Source organism: Ictalurus furcatus, chromosome 11, assembly GCF_023375685.1.
Source record: "Ictalurus furcatus strain D&B chromosome 11, Billie_1.0, whole genome shotgun sequence".
Taxonomy (NCBI): domain Eukaryota; kingdom Metazoa; phylum Chordata; class Actinopteri; order Siluriformes; family Ictaluridae; genus Ictalurus; species Ictalurus furcatus.
The window spans coordinates 9,873,534-9,889,804 of NC_071265.1; the positions used below are offsets into that span (position 1 = coordinate 9,873,534).

Below are 16,271 nucleotides of genomic sequence, written 5' to 3' on the forward strand. Positions count from 1 at the left end.
CTTGTGATTCGGTTCTTATTCCGGGGGGGGGGGGGGTAATTCAAAGTTCAAGGGAACTCACCTAACCCTTTTCCTACTTCCTTGTTCTTCCACAACATGTGATTTGCTTGGGGGTGTGCTGTGATAGGAAAATAATCAGTGATGGGGTGGTGTGATGTGGCTCAGCATGAAGCAAAGTTACTAGTACTGACCAACAGCACATCCCGGAGTGTTTTATTTCTCTTAGACAACAACAATTTGCCAAGGATTTAAAATAAATAAATAATTAAATGATACGTCATGCAATTTATCGGTTAATAGTTACATTAAATGTTGTAGAATGCCCGTGAAACAAGTTATAACTTATGTTATAGCACCTGTAATATATAGCACTCTTCAAGTTAATGAAACAACAACAAAAATTTTTTTTAAAATCCAGCTTGTCCTAAGTCCTGAGGACTTTGCAATAGTGGAAAACTTGCTGTCATAAAGTCCTGAACACTGGAGACCCCTTCTATAAATGTTAAACAATTCCTTACAGAAACTTCCCCATATCAACAATCGGTTGTTTTAAATTAAACAACACATTTAAAAAATATATGTTTATTATTAACCTTAGATTACATGGCACATCTGCCATACAAGTCCCTGTGATTGAGTTGTTACTTACTACAGAGAGCATAACATCAGAACAAATGCATTAATATAAACCTGTAATAAAAATTACAGCCGGCACTACTGTCTGAGCTGCTGTTATAGAAAATCAAGCTTCTGACCAATCAGATTTGATTCATTTAACAGCGCTGTGGTACAAGTTCCTTTAATAAACAGGAGTATATGATTACTAGCCACCACACAAGCATATTCATTTCAGTACATAATGAGAAAAATGTGCTAGCAGAGAAGCATGAAAAACAGGCAAGTTTGAAACAATGAGTTCTCTATGACTCGTGTGAATCATGGCACTGATTTATTAGTGCAGAAATGGAGCGGATCAACTTGTAAAATAGTTTATGCAGTCATATACTTCACTATGTCCGTGAAGAATGTGTTTATTGCAAGGTACTGATTTGATTAGCTAACACTAACTGGCAGAAAAGCTCGCTTACACAGAGATAATCAGGCATAATGAGTGGCCATGTTAATTACTGAGGAGGGAAAATAATATTCTTGATAAAGGGTGGCCAATTCCATATAACTTATATTCCATATACAGTTGCAATCAAAATTATTCAACCCCCATTGCAAATCAGGTTTACTGTCAAAATGTACAGACTTTCAGCTGTTTGCAATGAACAAATCAAACAAAAGCAAGTGAAATAGTTCAACACAATGTATGCTTCAAGTGGTTTCCCTAAATTCAACTGAAAATGCAACTTACTCCAGTCTCAAAATTATTCAACCCCTTCATCGCAAGCATCTTTAGTACTTAGTAGAGCAGTCTTCTGCCGTTATGACCTATTGGTGTCGGGTTATGCATCTTGATTGCAGCCAGTTGCATTTTCAGTCTTGAAACATCCGTTGTGTTGAACAATTTCACTTGCTTTTGTTTGATTTGTTCATTGCAAACAGCTGAAAGTATGTACATTTTAACAATAAACCTGATTTTCAATGGGGGTTGAATAAGTTTGACTGCAGCTGTAATAATCGGATTGATTGACTGGTTTACCTGAGCCAGGTGTGTGACTAAGGCTGTTATAGTATGTTGCTCAAAGATGCCTGCTTTAGCTCAGCAGTTAACCATCAGGTTCAGTAGGTATCTTTAAGCAGGAAAATTACTCAGTGTTTACTCAGAGTTTGAGCCAACACACTTTGCAAATACACTTCTGTGTTAGGTCGAGTGAAAAATCAAAACTTAGTTCAACGTAAAATGAACTGCGTAATATTGGACGCGAATCTAACACAGATATTGAGATAAAAACCCATTATATTTGCACAATTATTTGCTACAAAGCTGGATACGTATCTAATGCATACATACAGTGGGGTCCAAAAGTCTGAGATTTTATTTAAAATTTCTCCATTTAAAATTGGAAATAAAAGAAGGTTTTTAAGAATTTCGAAATATTTTAAAACAAAGAAAGTGCAGTGTTCAATATCTTGAATATTTAATACTTAAAATTCTGCACTATTTCTAGGTTTCCATTTAAAATGCAAGCACATCTATGATATTGACCACGGTAACTGCTTAGTACAAAAGGTCAGATTTTCCTCATGCCTAATCTCTTCTGTCGAAGCTTGTGTTCAGACGACACTCTGATGGATTTGATCTAAAATGAATCGTGAGCTTTTGCACAAACGTGTGGAGTCGATGCCAGCTCGAACGCACACGGTCACTGAAGCAAAAAAGGCACAGACCAAATACTCAAACACTGAAATCCATGTAAACATTTCAAAGATTCTACTTTTCACTCAATAGTATCATTTGTAATGAAAAGTGTTGTATTAAATTAGAATGTACAATAGCAGTGTTTTCACTAGCGCACTCAGACTTTTGGACTCCGCTGTAGACGTCTCTGACGTGGGACCCTAATAAGAACGTCCAGGTCCGAATTCAGCACTTTTACATGACTCTTCTGCGCATGCACATACCAATTCCTCTGCTCGAGCAGCTTCACAGAAGTGGCAGTGACAGCGGCAAAAACAGAAAAAGCCCTGAATTTTCTCTTTTTCCACTTACACACTGTGAATATGTGAAAAACTGTTAACTAACCTGCAGAACAAATGATTCCTGTCATGATTTATTAAAAATAAATAAATAAATAATTCGTATGCTTGTGTAAGCCATTTCAGAGCACAGATCTGATCACATATGGGTTATTAACAAACAAGAGCGAAACAATGCGGTCAGAAAAAAAAAAAACACTAAACAAAAATCAAAAACAAGAACTGAGCAGTATGGCTTGCAATGAATCAGTCAGAGACTTCTCTACCAACACCTTAAATGTTTGCACACTACGTCCACAGTACAATAAAGCTCTGTCATTGATAAGGTTGAGTCCAAAAGTCCAAATCCACTACCAAGAACCTTTCAAATGAAAAAGAAAAAAAAAACCCCACGATTGCACGTTAATACAAGTCCAAAAATAGTGCACAAGCAGGACATTCAACATTTTTATTTCAAAGATTTTTTTAGTAATTTTACACCACAGCACTATTTGATTCTTAAATCTGATTCGTCAGAATGTGTAGATTCATTTTCCAGAACTGCAACTCTGGAAAATGCTGTCAGTAATGCTGGCTGTAACTCAAATAACAAGTTTACATTAATATGCTCGTTCTAATACACACCCTCAGTGATATGGAGAAATTTTCTGTAAGGAGGCATTTATTTAATATTTATGGAAGGAGTCTCCAGTATCAGTGCTTTGCAACAGTCAGTACATTTTCTGATACAGGAAGTGTGTGTGTGGCAAATTATTGACGTATAAGTGAGGGAAAAAAAAAAAAACACTTCAGGATATTTTGCTACAATAAAAGAATCAGTTTTGGAGCTGTAACAGCATCTCGCCACCCTGTCATTGATTATTTTCCTATAACAGCATGCCCCAACATGTTTTACCATTACTTAAATAGCATGTTCTTAAAACAGGAAGCATTACCTGACTAAAATACTGTATTCATTTCTGTATTTACAAATGGTTAAATAAAATCAGTTCTTGCTAGTGAACTCAGGATTTTGAGCTCTGTTCTAACGTGACATAATTTTAGCTATGAAGGAAGGAATAATAACTGTGTGCTCTGTGGCACAGATAGTGTGCCTCTTGTTCTTATATTAATGCACATGACAAACACACATAGAACTGAACACACAGAGCTGAGTACACAGAGGCAGTCATCATATCACATCACCACCTGCACCATCACAATTCATCACTATGGTAGCATATAAAATGTAGCCATGGAGATGGGCGCTGTCGACGCACGGGGAACAGGTGTGTGAGGCTTTGCATACATCTGTGTGTGTGTGTGTGTGTGTGTGTGTGTGTGTGTACACGCACGCCTAGATTACCTTTTCACCACCAGAGTAAGAGTCTTGTGGGAGCCCTTGACTAAGCAGATGGCCTCCTGTCTGTAGCCACTCAGGGGAAACTCGTTGATGTTTACGAGCTCGTCTCCTACCTGCAGCCTCACGGCCGCCGCCTTGCTGCCTTCTTCAACCTGAAATGCAAGGAGAGTGCTCTATAAAATTCTCTTATTAAACAAAACAATGCAAGGAATATATAGTACACTCTGATAGGTATACACAATGAGCTTGCATTTTACAAATTAGATATCAAAAGAAAAGAGTGAGTGAGCGAGCGGAGGATTTTGATTCATGCCATGTGCTCAAGGTATAAGCATTATTCATAATTCGCCATTATGCACTGAACGTCCTGTCTCTCAGTCCCTTGCTTGGGGTGGGGGGCTTGGTATTGGGAAGACGACCTACAGTTGAGCAAGAGCTCCAACAACAAAACATGCTTATCCTTAGTGGTTATGTAAAAATGTGTTATAGATTACATTCTATTTGAAATGAAAGAAGGTTCCTCTCCAGCTCCAAGCGATGGCTCTGTCGTTAGTTATTGTTAGAAGAGTTGTGGTCTGAATGACTAAACTGGAATGGCATGTTCTGCTTACTAAATGAGCACAGCGGGGGTCAGGCTCCAGCAGAGCCTGTTAGTTCAGGTTAATCATATGCCTTTTACTTATTCCCTCATAAAAGGTGGATCTGGACAAGTCCATGGGGAAGGTGAAGGCTTTTGGTCAGAGTGAATTCCTGAAATGATATGTAATAACCTAAAACGGGCACTTTGTGCTATCTGAGGTCAAGACAAGGCGCTGTTTCGTTAGACTAAACATTAACCCTTCAGCACACCGAAAACTGCGTCCATGCAAATGCCAGACTTCGTAATGGCAAAAGACCCCAAGCTATTCAGGTAGCTTTAACGTTCACTTGGGATTTGTTTGCAGATATCGTTGAACAGTTTTAAAGATTAGGAAAGTAGGCTGCATTCCTTTTGTTTAACATCATAAGGTACAATTACGTTAGCATACTGAAGGTGCTTTAAAATTTTCCAAACTAATGAGGTCACCGTAAAGCTCATAGGCTTCATTCTTTATGAAACGCATTACAAGAAAGAATGGAATTTGGCTTCCCTCCCCAAACAACGGGATTAGAAAATACCTTTCAACATAGAACACCTCTATATACACTACATGACTGAATTCTGCCAAGGTCCATTACAGTACTGTGGATAGAATTACAACTGACAGGATTAACAGTGTATTTTACTACATTTTCATCCATCCATTTTCTGCACCGCTTATCCTACACAGGGTTGCATAGAGACTGGAGCTTACCCCAGGGGACTTGGGGCACAAGGCGGGGGACACCCTGGACAGGGTATAAAGCTATCACAGGGCACGATTACATACTCGCACACTGCGGACAATTTGGAAACGCCAACCAGCCTACAAAGCATGTCTTTGGACTGGTGGAGGAAAACAGAGTGCTGGAGAAAGCCCCCGAAGCACAGGGAGAACATGCAAACTCCACGCACACAGAGCAGAGGCAGGAATCGAACCCCCAACCCCAGAGGTGCGAGGCAAATGTGCTAATCATTAAGTCACCATACATCTTCATGTCAAAGTTTTTAAGCCCAACAATGTCTGTATCCTTGTTTATATTAAAATCCTCAAAACTGTTAGCAACATTAGCCTCAAACAAAAAAAAAACCTTCAGACACCAAGCATGATTGATTGTGGTACTCAGACGCTTGCATTTAAAAAAAATAAATAAATAAAAATTGCACGCTTGTTAAGAATGGACAGTGTTTAACTTCTGGCCTGTGTACAATGAACGCGTTAACTTTTTTTTGTTGTTTATTATTTCAGAATGTGCAGGATTCTGTAAACCCAGTGTTCGTTTAGAGAACATAAAACAAGGAAAACGCGTCAACATGCCTGAACAAGCAAAGACTTAAAATAACCTCAAAAGCTAATCTAAAGCAGACACTCCAGTGAAAGCCCCCCTCTGGAATACCGTACCTTACTGAGAGGATAAATGACAAAGAACAATAGAAAAACAGTTAGCTGTGCGCAGCCAGCGCAGTCGAGTTATCACCCGACAGCACGATGCACAGTGGAGTGTGAGGAAGTGAGACACATGGTACGATCCACTGTGATAATGTTACGCACCACACTACGCCTGGTATTTCATTCATTATATAGCCTATATGAATTTATTTTTTTAAGATATTACATGCCAAGTATATTTATTTATCAAATATTTCTTTGCTGCATTTCCATCAGCACTACTCTTACCAGGGATTAATTTGATAGCAGGATACTAAATGCAATAAAACATTACTGACACTATCAGATAATCTGTTACAGTATAAGAAATGTTATCTTTATCTAACCAAATGAGACACTCAAACTAACTGACTATTCTGTCCTAGTTTTTTTTCCCCCCTTTTTTTTTCCCCTATTTTTTTTTTTTTTTGCAACTGTGTGTCTTATCTGCATTTCAAGAACTGATCTGTCCAAATCCTACAACACAAATTCAAAATGCATATATCCGCTGGCTGTCCCGGTGACTCAAACACTCCGATGCTATATTCGTTTTGCCTGCTGTGTGTGCATGAGGTGAATCATTTTCAGTGTGTGGAATCAAATCCAAAAAAGTTCTGAATCTGATTCAATTTTCAAATGCCTGGAATCGGTGAATCGACTCTCTTCATGATCGACCTTGTTGTGAAATGAAGCATGATGGAAACTTGACTTGATGCACAACATAATGCCTGACTTTTTTGGCCAAAGTAGCATGAGACAATGTTTTGATAAATATGACCATAAACGTGTGATACAGCTGGAAACCCGGATGAGGTAAGAGCAGTCAAAAGAACACACATGGTTAATAAGCCTGGTTCAACCCGCAACATCGCACTTTCCACGTTTCCCCACATTGATCAGAAATGAATGGTTACAAATCAAAATATGAAAGCACAAGTTATGGCATTAGGCCAACTGTGGTGTGCAATGTAAAGAGTTTCCATACAGAAGGTTGCACGGTTTCTCTATTGTGAGGTGCTTCGCCATTTCCACTTCCAAATGCTTTTGCAGTTTCCACAACTGGCTTGTATGGGTCGTTTATTTCAGAACTTGCTGCGTTTTCTCGCTTGGTTCAGTTTGTTTAGACATATATCGACATGGCAATCGCTCTCGGATCCGCACCAAAACAAAATCGTTGTAAACGAACTCTGGAGCGGTTTGCTAGTGGTGAGAAAGTAATCCGATCCAACGGACCAACGAACAAACATGTATACAATGCTTAATGGGAACTGTGTTACGTAAAAAGCTTATTTGTTTTGCTAATTGCTCGCAACATGAATCGCGGTTTAACTGGGACCAAAGACGAGGTAAAACGCCTCGTTGGAATTTGATCTGAATGACCCATAAAAACACAGGAGGTTTACAAAGAGTTTAGAGAGCATCTAACTAGTGGAGCTGCTTACTATCCATCAGGAAGGATGATTGCTATGGAACCTCAGAACATAAACAGGGCACATGCTGACCAATAAGAGGACGGTTTACTCACATGTGACTTGCATAAACACATTTTGGTACGCTTTGAAAATGCTGCCTTGTGGAAGCAAACCGAGCCAAGGAGAAAATACAACACTACTAAACAATTTAAGTCCCGTTTTGAAACAAAGCACGGATCTACAGGTCTAAAAACGTACTAATAAAGTAACATACCGTGAAAGAGTGCTTCAGAACAAAGTCCATTCAAAGCAGCAGAAGTCTGGAGACATGACAGTTTTTACTCTTATGTGGGCAGGAGAGGGTTAGATGAACTTAACCTCCATTTATCTTCAGTGCAACACCATTACAAATCATCTTAAAAAATGGGTACCACAGGTTTGCAAGTTAATCCCATTCTACACTAGCAGTAATGCTTCATGCACATTCTCCTATGAAGCATTCATTTCTGTCCCCCCCCCCATTACATGCAAATTACAGCGAGTTAATAAATCCAGTACGATTTTTATCCATCCTGCAGTGTCTTAAATTATGTGGCAGTCATAACTTTTAAATCCCTTAACTATTACGCTAACCTAACGACTTAGTAACGCTTTTAAAGTGTGTTTAATATTTCTGTTCGTTATTTTATTAGATTAAGTCGGTCAAACACAAACACGTACGCTGCCACAGACAGGAGGGAAGTTAACTGCAGTGGAAAATAACACTTGATTACACCACACCCTTTTTCCTTTCATTACCTCATGCAGATATTAAAATTATGCAGAAAGTGCATCCCTGTTTTACAGATTAAACACAATGACATACAGTGATAAAGAAACATACAATGACTACCATTCCAAGTCAATGACATTCTAATATTTTCTCAAAATAAGATGCTAAAGCACTGGCAGAGCTTAAAGAGATAGGGCAGATCCAGTTAGAAATTAGGATTACATTAAAAACCAGGGATGCACCCTTATCCATTTTTGATAATATAATGGCTCTAAATACTGAGCAAAACCTGATACTGATTCGAGACTGACATTCTCTTAGTAACTGATCCTCTCTGAAATGTCACAGATATGCTGGTGGTGTACTTTAAGACAAGCTGTGCTCTGTTCACATGTAGGATTTGTGCAGTTTCGGTCAACGTTGTCAGTGGGCCGGATCAGGAAAACGTAAAACCAGATACAAAACTAGTTAGCATCTTAAGCCAGTATCACACTCGGACCTCCTTACTTAAAAGCTATATTTATAACTAGAAAGCCGAGAACAATTTTCTAAACCGATATGCACAAATGTCCATGATGGATAATACTGTGCGATATTATACAACTACAAGTGTACGCTTAATTTACAGCTCCTGTCCACCTCGCGCTGAATGTGCATTCTGGGACTCGTGCATTTGTGGAATGTGTGTGTGTTGTGCTGACGGCTTCCCTCGGTCCCGCAGCGCTTCCACACACAGCTCACAATTTATCCCACAGCTTCAAAACACACACCACGATGCTTTTGTCTTGTGCATGTACAATATCAGGCCGTGTCCTGTTTCCTTGACATAAATTCTTTAGAACGGTTGGAGCCAACAATACCAACCACTAACCACATGTGTGCAGGTCAAGAAACAGGCCTTTATTAACAGTGTATCCAAGATGCCTGGTGGTAAATCTAGAACAATGAGTCTGAAACCAATTTAAAAACACAGCAGATGCAATGGCACATAAAACAAAACATTTTTTTTATTCGGTGTATTAGAACTATCACAGATGCACTGAGGTCCCATAACTTGTGGGAATCATTGTAACCTGCTCAACTATGAAAATGAAGTACTGAGAATTTAATAAGGAAATACTGTCACTGCCTGTGGGAAGACTTGAAACAATGACAACAGGATAACTCCCCTGATAACACACGAGACAACGGCCCACATGCTTTACATATTTCCACTGATACCATACAAGTGGTGTCTTTCAGCACCTTAAAAACACCAACACTATCTTTGAACTTTTGCTTTTTTTTTTTATCCAAACATCGTTCTTCCCAGAGCTTAGCAGTCGGGTAGAGACTAAACACTAGATTTGTGTGTTCATTCCAGCACTAATCATGTGGGGGGTGAATGCTATGACAATATCATAACATTTCTACAATACATGATGGGAATTAGGATGACAATTATGATAGCTGCATTTAAAAAAAAAACTATGTTCAATGACACTTAAAATAATGTTGGGAAAAATTTATTAACAATGAAAAGTTAAAAAAAAATAATAATATGAAGAAGAAAAGTTTAACATCTAAACAGATCAAATTAGAGTTTGTAAATGATTAAAATACTGATCTAAAAAAATGTGTATTGTGACATAATTTATGAAAATATCACCATTATATAATTTTACATATCCTATAGACTTCGACTAGCTGGTTTGATTGTTTCAGAAACTGTCAATCTTCTGGGCTTTATTCTCACTACAGTCTCTAGAGTTTACACAGGATGCCGTGAAAGAGAAAAAGCATCTAGTGAGTGCCAGTTCTATGGGCAGAAATGCCATGTTAATGAAAGAGGTCAGAGGAGAATGGCAGAGAGGTTCGAGCTGATGAGCACAAAAGCATCTCAGGACACACAACAGAGCAAAGCTTGAAGAATATAAGCTTCAATAGGAACAGGAATCTGAGGGTACAATGGGCACAGGCTGACCGAAAGTGGACAGTGGAAAATTGAACAAAATGTTGCCAATATTTGAGAAACATTATAACGACTTCTACAATGTGATGCTAGGAAATCTTTGCTCCTGGCAATCATGTGCATGTTACTTTGACACGTACCAACTACTAGACATTGAAGCAGACCAAGTACACCACTTCAAAGCAATGATATTCCCTTAATGGCAGTGGGCTCTTTCAGCAGGATAATGCATCCTGCCACACTGCAAAAACTGTTCAGGAATGGTTTCAGAAATATGAGAGTTTAAGGTGAACTCTTGACTTGGCCTCCAAATTCCACAGATCTCAATCTGATCAAGCATCTGTGGGATGTTCTGGACAAACAAGTCCGATCCACGGAGGCCCCACCTCGCAACTTACAGCTTAGGGATGTGACCGTGAGGAAATTTTCCCACCGGTTATTCGACGCGTAACTCCACAGGTAATACCGGTATCACCAGGTGGGGCAGGGCTGGGGGGTGGCGGGGGGTGCGTTTTCCCCCCTCGCTTATGAATACAGGCGCATGTCACTTTCGCTTTCGAATTAACGGCAATTCGGGGCCAGCAAATTCTTGAACGGTGGGTTCATTATTATTCTCAATGAAAAAACACTACAAAACAGTCCAATTACAAACTCGCTTCTATTAAACATAGAACTTTTGAAACCAAATCTTCCGCCATCGTCTTGTCAGTCAGCTCACCTCACCCTCTTCACGTGATAAATGATGTCTGACTCCTGCTGATCTGTGCTGCGACTCTGACTCATGCAGCTCACGCTGAATTGAGCAGACGCGTTCAGTTTTTAATTGTAGTGTCCGTTCTCTAACTGAACTAAATTATTTTTATTACTATAAAAAGGCAAAAAACGACGGTGGGGATGGTGCTGCGGTGGGCAAGCGATGTAATCGGTGTACGGCCCTAACACCGGGAACAACGGCTATTGCACCAAGCCTATCACAGGACCTAAGAGTTCTGCTGCTTACGTCTTGGTGCCAGATACCACAGCACAGAGGTCTTGTGGAGTCCATGCCTCAAATGGGTCAGAGCTATTTGGGTGAGACAAGGAGGACCTACACAATATCAGGCAGGTGGTTTAATGTTATGGCTGATTGGTGTGTATTCACATCGAACTTAAAGACAGATGATGTAAACAGTGTAAAACAGGATTACTTGGGATCATTGTAAAGAGGGATTTAAAATAAACACAATGAAGACCTTTTGGCAAAACCAAAAGGTATGAAAAGAATGTGGGGAATTTTAATTAGTTCCAGCTTTCTCTCGTTTTAGCTCTAAATACTTTCCATTTAAATAAAGCCAGCTTCCTGCCAGTTGGATATTCCGGTACATTTATTTCCTTTAATTAGTGAAATTGTGAACAACTGAATTGAGTTAATAAACAAAGCCTCTCAGTGAAAGCTAAGTCTTTTTAACAGTAATCTAGCAATGACTGGTTAGGTGTATAGAAAGTAAAGAACCAGGACATAGAGAAATGTGAGCTTGCCACTAATACCATTTAACCACCTCTGTAATACTAACAGGTATGAATGAGAACAACTTTCACATTGTTACTGGCTTAAAAAAAAGGTCCTTCAGAGGTTATGTAGATCTCAGTAAGTTCTTTGGGGAATGAAGTGCAGCACAGCATCTACACAGCCTTCATTTAAAAACTTTATGGCCTAATTCCAAGTGAAGGTTAGCTATAAAGTTGTCCGGGTCTCTCTAATCCAAACTAAAATTGATCCCAGATGCTAGATTGTGCCTTTCCAACAGGCTTTGGGCCGTCAGGTATAATTCAGTACATTTGAAGCATACTGCAAAGCTCTGACATTCCAAGCATGTTCCTGGCACTACCAGTTAACTCGAGGAGCCTTGATGACCCCTTGGAGAAATCAGGCAAAAAAAAAATGCATTGCAAGTAGAAATGTGTGTTCATCCCCCAAAGTCAGATAAGGAAATAACAACAACAGATGTATATACTGGCTTTAGTCAATACTGGAGCATTGCAACTGAGACGACTTCTCAGTTGATAAACAACCGATTAGCCAAACCCTGAAGTAACTCAAGGAACTCATTTTGGTGATATCACTGTACAGACATTGAGTTCTTGTTCACAGACACAACACAGTTAGGTATGACTATTATAAAACGGCCAGTGTATTCTGCAAACATTACCAAGAACCTCATCACATTCTGAAGAAAGCCACTGTTCATCTGAATCCATTCCCTATTTACCCTGTAAATATATAACCGGGGTGCAGACATTTCGTAGCATTGTCCAAATTCTCACTGGACAAATTATATGCCCAAATATTATTGGTTAGGAGGTGTTGATTTTTTATAACATCATGACACAGACAATAAGATTACAAAGTATATAAAAATGCACTTATTCTGATAACTCTTACTGTTTCTATAATAAGAGCTTGCACAGGAACTTGGATGGCAGATGCTCCATATACATGCAGATTTTAGAAATGTGTGATATGCTGAAGTTTTCGGTGAGGAGATGTTTATTTAGCATGTTTGGAAAGAGTCTCCAGTGTCTACACTTTCTAACAGTCAAAAAGTACATTTTTCAGCATGGCAACTTTTCAAGAGCAAGAAGAGAGAGACTGGGGAGGGCTGTTCATAGTTAAAATAATGCAAGCGGTAACAGGACTTCACTTGTTTTGTTGATGTTCCACAACGTTAAATGTAATCATAAAAATGTTAAAAGTATGCTGCCTTCTGCCTTAACTGATATAATAACTGTAATTGGGACGTGCTGTTATTGTGAAAACAAGCAACTTCTTTTCGGACAGTAACTGTCTAGAACAGCACGCCCCCTTACGTTGTAGTCTTTACTTAGGGCACCGAAGCCCCAATGTAGGGCTGGGCAGCACAGCTAAAAAAATTATCACGATATAATGTTTCATATCATTCTGGTTTGTGCTCAGCCTGTTAGCATAGTTAGCCTAGCCTCGTATAAAACTTCCACTTTACCACTTACTTCCAGATAACACTGTGCTGAAGTCTGTGTCTGAGGAGTCGAGCTCCTGCTCTGAGGACACTCGCTGTCCTACCAGAGCTGACAATTTAACAGAAAACACTTGCCCGATGTTCAGAGTCACACGCACTGTACATGTGTGGAGCACTGCGCATGCGCACTACAAGTCTCTCGCAGCTTCTTTCTCAGTACTCAGCCGGGACAGGGTTTTTTCCCCCAAAAGTTTTAGTATTTTGCATACTGACTGCATCAATTGTTGACAGTGTAGCATCGAAGCTGGAAATTAAATTTGTAGCCTGTCTAATTAATCAAAGTGCATTTGATGCTTAAAAAAAACAAAAAAAAAAAACAAAACACAAAGAGAAAATTGTTTCAGGATGTTAACAATAAAAAGATAACTAGTCAACTACTTTTTTGAATTATTAGTTGACTAAACCAGTAAACATTTGTACTTGTGCAACCCAGGGGCATTAGCTGAACTGTTAGTCATCTGGAGCCCAGATTCTTCTCCATGCATTTTTTCCAGCTCCACTAGTAGCCTTGTGCTATGTTCACACACACACAAATTATATCGCTGCTGTACTATGAAGTCGCAGGTAGATGTTCCTACTACTGGTTACCATAGTAACATGGATGGCACAACTTATGGCCTTCGTGCATTTAAAACAAAGTAATAATAATGAAACACACTCACTGTTTGTTGCAATGGAGCAAAATCCTGGTGTAGCTCCTATAACAATAAGTGAGCATCACCATCAGGGTTTATCATTATTATGTGTTCGATGGTGGCCGGGAGTCGGACCGCAGCTCTTCGGCTGTAGTCTCTGTATTTCCTGAGTGAAGTGACACTTCACCCAAGACAGGAGCTACACTAGGATTTTGCTCAATTGCAACAAAAAGTGTGTGTTTCATTATTATTTCTTAATTTAATTAATTCATTTTTTTTCTTTAAACCCACTAAGATCCTAAGCTAAGCTAATTGGCTACCGCCATAATGACGCTGCTTCTACTAGCGAGCACAGGTGGCCACGGATGACGTGAGCACACTCTTCTTCACTCCCATTGGTAGTCGCTGCACCAAGTCGTTCCAAATTTGCATAAAATTAAACTTTTCTGAACTTTGTCGTGTCGCTGGACACACATCGGGCCGCCGTCACGCATGTCGCCGGAAGTCACCAGATCTCATTGAAAATTAATGGTCTATGCGGGTCGCTCTATGTGCGAACGTACCTTAAATTTTGTTTTATGGAATCTGTGGTAACTTAGCTGTCAGTGTATGACAAGATCAGAAAAAGTTGGATTTATCATTACACTTGCCTCGGGTGTTATCACTATTTGTAGGATTACCAGATCGATAAACTATAAAAACTTTTCTAACCAGGCTAGTTTGGTGTCACTAGCCAAGGGGAGGCACAGCTAAGCTATCATTGTATGGGTTTAGCTGCTACAGTGTCATGCAAAGTACATTATCTTTCCTTGTGCTCTGCTCATATAGACATTTACACACCTTGTTTTCCTGCTCAGCATCAGAGGATGTTACTGTTTCAGTGTCAATCCCTTTACTGGTTTAAAATAAAAACACAAAAAATATACATAAAAAAAGCCAACATATGTGCATTTTCCTCACACTGACTGTGTGAGCTAGCGTTTGGCAGAATTGAGTCTGTCAGCCAATAAGACATGAGTATTTCCACGTATTTTCCTGTAAACCTGGTCTGATTTGTCTCACCTCCGTTCACTGAAGATATAAAATTACAACACCGCTGTCTTCTTTTACTGACGTTATGTTACATAGTGACAAACTGCTCCAAGTGGAGGATTATTCGGGGCTAAAGAAAAAATCTTCGGGGCTACAGCTCCGAATGCCCAGGCCAGGTTACACCACCGGTGCAACCCCTAATACAGAGCAGTATTGTGTGCACCTGGCTGTTAAGTAAGGCCAATGAGAAGATAAAAGCAAATGTTTGATGTCCATGGATACACTCCAGATATCAGTGTAACTATGACACTGGCCTTGTGAAATGCAACAGATAAGGTAGGATAAGGTATTTGCACTGCCAAAAATCAATGACACATTTTGGGAATAAAAAGCCTTGCACCTAAAGCTTACATTTATATATATATATATATATATATATATATATATATATATATATATATATTATACACACACAACAAATTTCAGATTTTGAGGGCATTTCAATTAGCTATAGTGTCTTAAAACTGTCTATTTCATTCATAACCCTAAAGGTAAAAAAAATCTAACAGTTGAAGTTGACCTCCTGAAATAATTTCAAGACTACAATAAACAGGTGAGAATCTTTTTAAATGTAATAAAACGTTACATGTAAACCTTTAAGATCCAGTGAATGATTTCCATAAAAAGCAGAATTCACAACAACAACATGCTGATATAAAAGTATAATATTAACTGCTCTCACCACCTGCTGAGGTGTGACCAGGGCTCCAGGAGGTATGGAAGAATGCCAACCGTTCCTGCTGAGTAAGACTCTCAGGAGGTGAACAGAATCTCCATTCAACCCTGCAAACTCACAAGCATCTTCTAGCAGCGCCAACCATTCAGAAAGCCGCCAAGAAAAAGGATCCAGCCTAAACTTCTGATCTCCTTAAGAACCTTCGCAATGGCAGGAATTCTACTTCTGCGGGTCACATGGCTTTCAAAAGTACAGCGAGTTCACTGGGAAAGTTGAGGCAGTGCACCTGAGATGTGGTGAAATTGCTGCTTGAGAACGTGCACGTGGACTTTGGAAGAGGTTTGAGCTAAACAGTACACAGTCAAAAAACATGTAGGTCATCCCACACTGAATATATCATATACCCCGAAATCTACCAGCAAGGTCTTTCGGAGTTGATAATTAACCAGTCAAAACACAGAGGAGTTTCAACCTCTGTTCTAAATGAGTTGCCAAAGAATGTTTATCAAGGCTGAAAATGCAAAGTTTCCATTTCAGGCCATGTGAATAGATGCAGAACACACTGGGCCCCTCTTCCACACGCCGTCTAGTCTGCACTTCCTCTCCAACTCCCAATAGATCATATAAATGAATGACAGAGTGGGTTTCACATATGTCCAGAT

General features: G+C 39.4%; 1 protein-coding gene across 1 annotated transcript in view; it reads right to left on the reverse strand.

The window, feature by feature from the left end:
- Window positions 1-16,271, reverse strand: part of shroom2a (shroom family member 2a) — a 52,438-nt gene that overhangs the window by 28,266 nt on the left and 7,901 nt on the right. The window contains exon 2 of the mRNA XM_053636117.1: window positions 3,992-4,140. Within this exon, the coding sequence (XP_053492092.1) occupies window positions 3,992-4,140 (149 nt within the window). The remainder of the gene's footprint in view (window positions 1-3,991; window positions 4,141-16,271) is intronic.